The following is an 11,831-nucleotide window of genomic DNA, read 5'->3' as shown; positions in this document are numbered from 1 at the left end:
ATTAAGAATCATGTTTTGTAAGTCCTACATAATAACTGCTATCATTAATAAAGATATTGCTAAGTACCCAGAACTGTGATAATAAAACAGTTGCCGACGAGACAACTCCAGCTTATGGCAACCCCATGTGTGTGAGAATAGACCAGTGCTCCACAGGGGCTTCAATGTTGGATTTTTTTGAAGTGGATCAGCAGGTCTTTCTTCGGAGGTGCCTCTGGATAGATTTGGACTTCCAACCTTTTGGTTAGCAGCTGAGCATGTTAACTGTTTACATCACCCAAGGACGCCAGAAATGTGCTAGGCACTGTTTATGCTAAACCAAAAACAAACCCGTTGCTGTCAATTCCGGCTCATAGTGACCTTATAGAACAGAACAGAATTACTCTATAGGGCTTCCAAGGAGTGGCTGGTAGATTCAAACTGCCGACCTTTTGGTTAGCAGCCATAGCTCTTAACAACTGCACCACCAGGCCTCCCTATTTATACTAAAAAAAAAAAAAAAAAACTAATAAATATTTATGCAACAACATTCGTAAAATGTGTTTTTCTCTGCTATGCATTGGAATATAAGACTCTCTCTTTGGCCCCAGGAACTCACAGAAGGGTGGGCAACATATAAGTAACCAAACAAAAAAAACCAAACCCACTGCTGACGAGTTGATTCTGACTCATAGCGACCCTGTAGGACAGAGTAGAACTGCCCCATAGGGTTTCCAAGGACCAGCTGGTGGATTCAAACTGCTGATATTTTGCTTAGCAGCTGAGCTCTTAACCACTGCGCCACCAGGGCTCCAGACAACTTTAAAACAGTGTGATTTGTTGCCAGTGAGGTATGCAGAAGCTGTTGGGTGTACAAAGGAGAGAGACATCAAACACCCTGTCAAAGGGAGTCAGATAATGCTTTCCAGAGAAGATTCTTCTGCTAAGACTCAGAATAATTGTGAAGTGCAGGTGTTATTATCATTCCAGAGAGAGGAAGCAAAGGCTTAAAAAAACTACTTAAATTTCTCAAGATAAGACAGCAAGTATCAATGATAGAATTTGAACCCAGGTCTCTGTGAACCCAAAACTCCCTTATTTTAGTAATTCCTTTCCCTTACAGTTTAATATAGTCCAACTGTATGGATTTTGGTAGTGGTTACAAGTGCATCACCTTTTAAGTTAATCTTAGTAGAACTGTTACCGGAGAATGGCCTCGGTTCTTGTCTTCAGTGTAGCAAAGAATTCAAACACTGAGACAAATAGTGCCAAGAGAGCAGAGGTTTATTAGCAAGCGGAGGGTTAGTAGTAAAAGTACACTTGACTAGGAAGCATCAAGTGGGCTACTCAGGTAGAGAAAGAATCTGAGTGCCCTGATAGTTGTTTTCTTAGGGTTTTATACCCTTCTTGTCTCTTATCTCTCCCTGTTAACATTTAGCAGCCAAGACAGGAACCCCTATAGAGACTTGGCTTAAGGTTTAATTGCCAAGTCAGGGACCTTATCAAGTTAGGGACTTTATCAAGTTAAGGACCCCTGTAAGGATCATTTCCTTGGGTTAAAGATTAACTATGTAGGAATGTCACCACCCCCTGACTCTTCCTCTTCCTGAGTGCGAGCTCTCTCCCTACCCCCTTACAGAATTGGTTAGTACTTGATTAAAGCTATTCAAAAGAGAGAAGTTATTAACGTCAGGAACAGCAGCACAAAGTTATGACTCTGCCCTTTTTACCTACATGGTTGTTTCCCTCTATTGGCCCAGGCAGGAAAAGTCTAGGTAGCTGCACCAGTGCTGAACCTGGTGATCCCCTTGTAGGTCTCCATGACCACTCCAGGTATGTTCTGGAACACCGAAACTCAACAGTGCTCTTCTCATGTTGGATATATACTCCTCGCCAAGGAATAGGGCAAATGCTTACGGACCAAAACAATGTATTACTGTGGTTATCATTTTTTGCTTTATAAGTAATTTTGTGCCATTTTTTTTAAACAGCCATTGATTAATAGTCTTAGAGAAAATGAAGATAATTATATATTTTTGCATTTGGGCAGCAGCATGGGCCGTTCCAGTAAGTATGCCTTCCTCAAAAACCACCTCACTGTTCCATTTCTTTTAACCCTACGTAAATGTTTTTTCCCTTAGACTTTGGAGCTAAGTTGCTGAATTTAAACACTTAGATTTGCATTAAAGACTTTACAAGATATCCTTAGGGTCTCAATAGAACCAAATATGCCCTCCAATTCATAGTCCCATTCTTCCAATTGAAGCTCATGTCTTGTCAGAAGGATTCTTATTTTAAAAATTCATTCAGATTAATTTGTAGCTAATGCTCAAAAGTCATGTAGGCTTTGTCCATCTTTACTTCATGCTTTATGAATTTCATTCTAATATTGATAAAGTATGGTTCAGGAAGTTTCCAAAAAGAATATAAGGAAAAAAAAGGATTTTTTTTTTTTTAAATATATGAGACAAGCAATGTTTTTGTCATAGAGTTATTGTTTATATCTCTTTAAAAAATGGTGTGCTTACTTGGAAAATCTGGACTATACAGGCAAACACAGATAAAATAAAATTAGAAAAATTAAACCATTTGTTATTTTATTAGCCAGGTTCGATGACTAACATTTTCGTCATGGTACCTACGTCAGTTTTTGTATTTACGTAGTTGAGAATTTTCTCACATATCTCAAATGTGCTCCTGAAGGGCACAGAAGTAGCATATTTCTTAACTTTGTTTCTGCACTGGCTCTGGTCACACCTTGTGCTATTATCGCAAGAGGCTCGTTGTACAGGAACACCAAAGGTCTACCTCCTTTTCTTTATAGAACGTGGTTCTCCTTCTACAATCGAGAGAAGTGGTCTAGTTAATATTTCAGTACAATCAGTAAGACCATTGTGAAAAATATCTGTATGCTGGCTTAAACCCTGTAAAAAAGAAAAACACTTCTCTTTTCTACCTAATTAGATTGTATTTTGGCCTTTGTCTTACATCTTTTTCTTTTTGTTTGTTGGCTTCATTTAGGAAAAGAAATGTTTGTGTATGTGTGCACGCATGCACGCACACCCACACGTACTCAGGATAATTTTTCATTTTGCAGTATTTTTGCTTTGACAGGTTCCTCAAACCAAACCCTTGGAGAGACATGCTGTTGACAAATCTTTGAATTTATATGTACTAGCAAAATCCAGTGTGACAATACAGGTATAGAATATTTTCTATATCTAAGCTTTTTTAGGTTTCACTAACTTCCCCCAAATTGTCATTCATCATTAGTTTACTTGAAGATGGAATCCATAATTTATTTTCAATTTTACACTCTTTCAGGATGAGTTAAATGCCAATGACACTGCCAAAGAAAATGGTGTCTCCATGCATGAAAGTGAAATAGGAAGGCAACAGTATACAGAAAACAGTTGCAAAGGAGAAGGGAATGGCTCTGAGTGTGCAGAATTAGGAGGAAAGAATTCTTACACACATTCCACGTTAGCAGATGAAGAGAATATTGAGAATGGGAATGGGGGCACAGGAAACCTAGACACATATGGTTATGATGCGATACATGGAAATGAGAATAACATCACAACAAGTGGCATTAGAGGAAAAGTAAACGTCCTTGACAATGTTGGAGCAGCAACTGTGAGCAATGTTAATGGAAACACTGATAAGAATATAATCAATTGGGATGTAGGAGATACAAGTCAGAGTGAGAATGTCACTGTTGTCCCTGAAGATGGAAATCAAGTAGCTGGAAACAATAATAGTACAGGCCATGTGGATGAAATAAATGGAAATTCCTGTGGGAATGAGGGTAACACAAATGAAGTAACACCTCAGGGAGAAGGTGGGATAAATGAAAACAAGGAGGCTGCGGCAACTCCAGGGAGAAGTGGAACTGACAATGGACAAGGTACTACTAGCCTGGGTGATTCTGATTGGAGTCCTAGCGGGAGTGGAGCAGAAGAAGATGAAGACAAGGAGGGCTCTGGTGACGAAGATGAAGAAACAGGGGATGGAAAAGAGGGTGCCGACAATAACAATGGCCAGGAAGTTCAGGGTAATGGAAAAGAAGATGGCAATGACAATAGCACAGGTCAAAATTCCATCAGTATTGAAGATGGTGACCCTGAAGATCAAGAAGCTCCTCATAATAAAAATGATAGAGACAACACCGCCAAGAGTGAAGAAGATTCTGACGGTATTCCAGAAGGCAATGATGATAAAAGCATAAAGAATACCAAAGAACTCAATCACAGAGAAAGCAAAAATGTGAACAATGGAGTCACTGAAGTAGCAGAGCAGAGTGCTGTTGGAAAGAGCCAAGATAAGGTTAGTTTGTAAAATTGTTTTTTTTTTTTCAACACAGTTTAAATCCTCCCTCCCCCCACTGGTGGTAAGCACAGCAATAAATCATGACAAGCACCTATGTACTGTGTATATTTGCACCCCAATTACTTGAACACTTAAATGTGAGAGTCATTACGAGGCTTTGATATTGAACAATCTTAAGAATCAAGCATTTCTGAAAATTTGGTTACAATTCTAGAAAATATGCTAAATTGTGGATGAGTCACGTAACTATTTACAAAACTTCCTACTAGGCAGAGTTGTGGATGGATTCTTATAGGATCCAAACACCAGAGCTTTCAAGTACTGAGTAGAGCACACTTTCACAAATAACTGCTTCTGAAGTAATGCGGCTAAACTCATGTTTCTCTGGATACTTTCCCCAGGCAGTCTCTCTCAGACCAATGCAATTCTGCAGCAAAACATTCACTAATTAATCATTCTTTTCTCTGTTGTTCCATAGGGAATAGAAATTGAAGTTTCCAGCAATAGCAACAGAAATAATATTGCCAAAGAAGCTGGGAAAGTCAATGAAGATAAAGAGAGTAAAAGACAACATGGAACTATCATGGGCAAAGGAAATGTCAAGGCACAAGGAGAGGCTGGTAACATACAAGGACCAGGCCAGAAATCAGAACCTGGAAATACGGCTGGACACAGCAAAGTTGGCGGTGAGAGTAATAGTGATGGATATGACAGTTACGATTTTGATGATGAGTCCATGCAAGGAGATGACCCCAACAGTAGCAATGAGTCCAATGGCAATGATGATGCCAATTCTGAGAGTGAAAATGACAGCAGTAGCCGAGGAGACGATTCTTATACCTCTGATGAATCAACAGATAATGGCAATGACAGTGATTCAAAAGAAGAAGGAGATGATGCTGAGAGTGATAGCACACCAGACACTAATGATGGTGACAGTAATGGAAATGGTAACAATGGGAATGGAAACAATGGTGAACCAGAGAGTAAATCAGATAGCAGTGACAGCAGTGACAGCAGTGACAGCAGTGATAGCAGTGACAGCAGTGACAGCAGTGATAGCAGTGACAGCAGTGATAGCAGTGACAGCAGTGATAGCAAATCAGACAGCAGTGACAGTAGTGATAGCAGTGACAGCAGTGACAGTAGTGATAGCAGTGACAGTAGTGACAGCAGTGATAGCAGTGATAGCAGTGACAGCAGTGATAGCAGTGACAGCAGTGACAGCAGTGATAGCAGTGACAGCAGTGATAGCAGCAACAGCAGTGATAGCAAATCAGACAGCAGTGACAGTAGTGATAGCAGTGACAGCAGTGACAGTAGTGATAGCAGTGACAGCAGTGATAGCAGTGACAGTAGTGACAGCAGTGATAGCAGTAAGAGCAGTGACAGTAGTGACAGCAGTGACAGCAGTGATAGCAGTGACAGCAGTGACAGCAGTGACAGCAGTGATAGCAGTGACAGCAGTGACAGCAGTGATAGCAGTGACAGTAGTGACAGCAGTGATAGTAGTGACAGCAGTGATAGTAATGACGGCAGTGACAGCAGTGATAGCAGTGACAGCAGTGATAGCAGCAATAGTGATAGTGATAGTAGTGACAGCAGTAAGAGCAGTGACAGCAGTGATAGTAATGACAGCAGTGACAGCAGTGATAGCACTGACAGTAGTGACAGTAGCAATAGCAGTGACAGCAGTGACAGTAGTGACAGCAATGACAGCAGTGATAGCAGTGACAACAGCGGCAGCAATGACAGTGCATCTAACAGTAGTGATGAGAGTGACAGCAAGAGCAAGTCTGATAATGGGAACAGCAATGCAAGTGATAGTGACAGTGACAGTGAAGGCAGTGACAGTAATCACTCAACCAGTGATGATTAGAACAAAAGAAAAAAGCCACAAGATTCCTTTTGTGAAAAACTTGGTGAATAATTGACAAGAAATAAAGATTTCCAAGAAAATAAAGAAAGGGGAGAGAGAAATAGAAGACAGATATATATATATATATAGTATATATATATATAAAATCTCAGAAACAACTTGGGGCGTAGAATCAAACATTGGCGTCGGCTTCAAGTTTCAGCTCCCTCAGAGAGAGAATCTGAGTGCCTGTCCTCTGGTGCATGCATGTTAAAATAGATTCACACGATGAATATATTTTGTTAGGAGTGTAAATCTAAACATAAAAGAACAATCAGGAACATTCTTTAGTATTTTACACAGAAACCTCAAGTGATCACTTACTACATGATAACTTCAATCCCAGTGCCACAGGCTTTAGAGAATGTGGCAAGCCAACATATCTTATGAGCAACCTATGGCATTGCCTTAATCCTCCAGTGATTATATTTTCTGGATAGACAATATGCCTACCACTGAGTAAGGTGGGAGCAAAAGGTGCTGTTATGGTGATAGGACTTCCAGCTTGGCTACAGATTAATTTGCTTATTCTAAGGAAGAAATACATTTCTAATGTGGGCAAAAAAAAAAAAAAAAAAAAAAAAATCATAGCAACTATTTAACCGATGTGGGTCATGGTAATAATCTTTTTAAAGAATAGAGTAGTTTTAAATAATGGAAATTCTAAACAGTGCTTGCCAGAGAAGAATTCTGAGGCTGGTTTAGACAATAAAATCTGCTGTATATAGTATTTCATTCCTACAAACCACTGGAAATCCAGCACAAAGTCTCTGGAATTATTGATAAACAGTGTCTTACTTATAGTAGCCACTCCCCAAATATTAATAAAGAAATGAATACATGAATGAATGACTCTGAGGCCAAGGTTCATTTTTTGAGCTTGAGGTTAACTGTGTTCAGAGCTCTGTTAAGTGATTGCAGTTACTTGTCATTCACATCAGTCTCACCAAGACAAGCTTGGTTCAAATTTCTGTTTTAAACCCAACCTGCTAAAACTTACAAACCAGACTCTGAGACTCCCTTTCTGCTGTCAGTCCCTTTAAGGGAAGCCAACAGTTGCTGGCAAAGTGCTTCAGAAATATCTTTCTTTCTTGAGAGTCATATATGTAGCTAAAATCTGAGCAAAGATCATTCAATTTTTGTATACATGAAGTTAATTCTTAATCTTGGAATTCATCAGACCCTAGACCATGAGGCTTTCAAAGGCATATGAGAACACAGCATGATATTTAGAAGGGTGAAAATGTACTTTTTTTAAGGGTAAAGGTATTACACTGAGGCAGGAGGTTTAAATGAGAGTTGTTCCAGGGAATGTGGGAGATACAATGACCATAACCTACAGGGTATTTTTCAAGATTCAGTAGTGATGATTTGTAATTTCCTGCCTTTTCCTCTTAATGCAATTACCTTAGATTTGTTCGAATTCAGAGGTAATATCTACACAGAGGAGTTATGAATGAGACTTCTTTAATGTTAATTTTCAACCAGTCTGTAGTTGACAATTTATGTTCTAAAAAGATTAGGTATATTTTACACAAAAAGTTTGCAGTAGGTGTTTTCCTGCCTGCTTCCTTCTTTGTGCAAGAGGTTATTAGTTAAGAGATCAATATGGCAATGAATATCGATGAAGGCTTTAAAAATACTGCTATTTATAAACTACTTGCTAACTCATAATACCATAAAATCCAGGTTTTCACTATATCACAGTTAGGCAAATGACCCCAAAGTTGTTTACTTAAAATATGCTCTAGGTTTTTACCTCCTTTAGGCTTCGTTTTTGTCTTTTTCTAATGTGTAAACTAAGGCTGTCTCATCTATTTCAAAGAGTTGTTATGAGCGCTAGGTCGGGCAATGGATGTGAAACTCTCTGTAAACTGTACAACGTATGTAAATGAAAAAAATACATTTTTTGCTGTTATAATAAACATTTATTTATATGATTGTTCACGAGGAAAACTCCCTTCATCCTAATGAGTTTGTAAATGGTTGCCCTCTCCATCACATTTTTAAAAATTAACTAGCTATTTTTAATGGAAAAAGTAATACATACATACACAAAATAAAAACTTCAAACACTATAAAAAGCTATACAAAAATTATTAAGTCTCAATCCTCCCAGACTCCTAGTCTCCTACATCTCTTCCCTCGAGGCAATTCCTATTGCCAATATCTTATGGAACTTACCAGAAATACTCCATGCTCTTAAAACACATATTCTCCCCTCTGAAAACGCATGGAACTCTGTTGTACAGAGTATTCTCATCTTACTCTTCAGCTTAATAATATACCTTGAATATTGGTTCACAGCACACGTCTCTACCTCTGTAGGTATCACTTGAGTCAATAGCCTATGCTGGATACATTTCCAGCCAGTTCCTGTAAAGACCTCACCTTAAGAAGTGTTTTTGGCAAAAAAAAAAAGAAAAGAGAAGATGCTCAGAATCTGGGGCTGATGTCAGGTATAATGAAAGATAAGTATGGGACTCATTTTCTTATGGAGCCATAGCCGCACTGACCTCTAGGCCGTGGAGGCAAGAACGAGGCAGGCACACTTCGAACGAACATCTCAAGAGGAGATTATTTGAACACAAGAAGTACGGTATTAGAAAACAAAATTTGTTTTGGGTTATTTTCTGGGTAAAGATTAATAAGGTATCTGTAAGTATTGCCCATGAGAACAGTATTTTTTAAACTTCAGGTTGCCACTCATTTAGTAGGTCATAATTTAGTGAGTCATGACCAACATTTTTAAAAGGAAAAAAATAGAAAAACAATCAGAGTGCATCATATGTAGTGTTTTGTGAAATTTAATAATGTCTAACTGTCTGTATAGACACACACATACACAAATATGCATTAGTATGCATATACCAGGACATGATGTAGAATGTCTCTCACTGTTGGTAGCATTCAAAAATGTTTGAAAGCCACTTATTTAGAAAAGCATTATAAAAACACTACTACAACTACTAATAATTTTATATTTACTTTTCACATTCACTTTTCTTTCGAGTCTTTCCTCCACTTTTGAAATGATGATTAAAAAATAAACAACGGTGTATATGTGTGTGGGGGGGTGGAAAAAGTAGTGTTGGGGAGGGTTTCTGAATTTATTTGTTCCATAGTAAAAGAGTCAAGTTAACACTGTCACCTTCTGAACAAGGGGCTATGCTTCTGGCGGGTTTGTTGGGAATTTAAAGATTTCTTTCTGGCTGCATGGGTTATTCCACATAAAGGCTGAAAACACAAGTTCTGAAAGTTGGTTCTCAGAGGTCATCTTGTGCTCCCCACCTGACCCGGGAATTTCTTCTGTACCCACCCAAGAAGCTAGGGAGCTTCTTGGTCTAGAAGACCTGTGGACTGGGAGTGTAAGACCTTTTGTGGAAACCTCAGAGGGACAGACACATTGCAAACTCACCTGGACTATTTTGAACCTCCTTGTTGTCCCTTGAAGGACAACCAGGGAATGCACTAAGGTATTTCTTTCTTTTTTGTTAGAAAACCTATTTCTTACATGAAAAGGTAACTTCTAGAGAGTCATACCTCACTACGTAAATGTATTACAAATTATTAACTGGAATGAAATTTCTCAGAAATCAAGCTTGATTTATGGTTTGTATTGGAAGTTTTGAAAAACTGTAGACCAAAATAACTAAGGACAATTTTCCTCTCCCTAAAAGGAGCAATAACAGAATGGAACAGCTCAGTTAGAGATGAAAATATCAGGATGTTCTCACAGTGATCCATTCACGGCTGCTTGGAAGCAAATCTTCTGGAGAGTGAAACAAGTCCACACGATGTTCCCGGCCTCTCCCCTCTGAACAGGGATCTTGGGTTCAGGCGCTTAAAAAAAAAAAAAAGAAAACTCAATTCCTACAGAGTGCCCACATATTTCTGAAAAATGTGTAAAGTCTAAAGATCACCAATAACTCAGACTTAATGTAGTTTCCATTAATTTGCATAGTCCCAATTCTGACATGAAACCCTGAAATTACAGAGACTATTATCATAAGCTGCTTTGAATATTTTGGGGTTTGCCACTGGCTACCTCCCTCCCTTCCTTACTTTCTTTCCTCCTTTTCCTCCCTAACATTTCCCCCTTTGGAGAGATAAAGAAAGTTCTCTGGAGAGGAAACTCTTCATCCTTTCCAGAATTTAATTCCTAGGCATCTCCCTGTGTGAGGCCTCTGGAAAATTCCTTAGCCAGGTGCTGCTGTCCTGAGCATACATCACTGACCTTCTTGCTGGCTCACAGATTTGAGTCTCAACCACTCTACCTCCTTCTTACTTTCCTCAATTGAAACCACTGAATTTCCCCTAACCTGACGGCACTGGGGGTTTATCCTAACCCCAGGGAACCCTGGTGGTACCGTGATTAAGCTCTTAGCTGCTATCTGAAAGGTCGGGGGTTGGAATCCACCAGATGCTCAGCAGGAGAAAGATGTGGCAGTCTGCTTCCATGAAGTTTACAGCCTTGGAAACACTGTGGGAGCAGTTTCACTCTGCCCTACAGGGTCATTAGGAGTCAACTCGATGGCAGTGGTTATCCTAACCTCAGGAGGAGTCCAGGTGGCACAGTGGCTAAATGGCCCGCTGCTGACCGAAGAGATGGTGGTTTGAACCCTAAAGCTGCTCTGTGGAAGAATGATGCGGCAGTCTGCTTCCATAAAGATTACGGCCTTGGAAACCCTATGGGGCAGTTCTGCTCTGTCCTATAGGATTGCTATGAGTCGGAGTTGGCTTGATCTCAAAGGGCTTTTTTAATATCTAACCCTATCTTCTTTTCTTGAGACCAACCAATCTGAACTGAAGGCACGAGGTACTCAGGCTGACAAACCGCTTAAGCTTAGCACCAAAGCCCAGTTACACCTGGTCTTATCCTAATATAGCTCCTAGATTCTAATAAGTGGACCCTTACCTAGTTCCCAAGTAACAATCCCCTTTAAGTGACCTGACCTTTCTAACAAGGCTTCTGTCTCATTTTGTTCTAGTAAACTGATTAAAATTGTCATAGCCCGATCAGCCTAACAGGAGCAAACTGGAGCAAACCTGTTGTCTAACACCTCAGCTTAACGACCCAAGGCAACAAAGGAGACAGCACACCGAGGCACTGTGAGACATCTCAGGGAACAAAGGAAAAGACAGAATTATTACAGGATTTTGGGAAAGGGTAGAATTTAGGTGAAATTTAAGTGAAGCAGCTGTTTTGAGAGGCTTAAAGCAAAGCAGGGATCTGGGTAGAGAGGGTGAACATCAGGTCTGGGCTGTGAAGTATTTGAAGGCACCTGTTTCTCTGGAAAACACAAAGCTAAGATGGATGTGAAATGTGTGTCCAGAAACCCTTTATTTGAATCTCTGCACCTGGGTTATAAACTGAGACTTTTTCTATGTTGAAGTGCCTCCAAGCTAGAGTGGGATGCTTCATTCCTACTGATATAATTTCAAACAGCAAAGTTTTGACAACCTATGATTTTAGAGAATAAAGTTTCTCAGTGATTAATAAAGCAGTAGTTACTAAAAAAAAAGTGTGTGTGGGGGGGCAGAGGGGGTTGTTATGACACTTTATAGCTTCAGTGTCCTTGAGGGAAATACTGTTTCCCATTAA

At 39.5% G+C, this 11,831-nt stretch overlaps 1 protein-coding gene across 1 annotated transcript; it reads left to right on the top strand.

Moving 5' to 3' along the window:
• Positions 1 to 1,995: 1,995 nt before the first annotated feature.
• DSPP (dentin sialophosphoprotein) lies at positions 1,996 to 6,805 on the top strand. Its single transcript, XM_003414188.3, has 4 exons — positions 1,996 to 2,046; positions 3,094 to 3,180; positions 3,304 to 4,305; positions 4,787 to 6,805. Exons 1-4 carry the CDS (start codon positions 1,996 to 1,998, stop codon positions 6,185 to 6,187), a joined length of 2,541 nt encoding a protein of 846 aa, XP_003414236.2. The 3' UTR covers positions 6,188 to 6,805.
• The last annotated feature ends 5,026 nt before the right edge of the window (positions 6,806 to 11,831 follow it).

This window comes from Loxodonta africana, chromosome 5 (genome assembly GCF_030014295.1).
Source record: "Loxodonta africana isolate mLoxAfr1 chromosome 5, mLoxAfr1.hap2, whole genome shotgun sequence".
Classification (NCBI taxonomy): Eukaryota; Metazoa; Chordata; class Mammalia; order Proboscidea; family Elephantidae; genus Loxodonta; species Loxodonta africana.
The sequence above is the reverse complement of the archived record's forward strand: the minus strand, read 5'-3'. Positions and strand labels throughout refer to the sequence as shown.

What these genes read in the sequence shown, in the direction of transcription:
- DSPP (XM_003414188.3), top strand. Translation starts at nt 1,996, where the DNA reads ATGAAGATAATTATATATTTTTGCATTTGGGCAGCAGCATGGGCCGTT. An exon ending in CAGCAGCATGGGCCGTTCCA is followed by an intron (nt 2,047 to 3,093) that starts GTAAGTATGCCT and finishes TTGCTTTGACAG; the next exon opens with GTTCCTCAAACCAAACCCTT. An exon ending in AATCCAGTGTGACAATACAG is followed by an intron (nt 3,181 to 3,303) that starts GTATAGAATATT and finishes ACACTCTTTCAG; the next exon opens with GATGAGTTAAATGCCAATGA.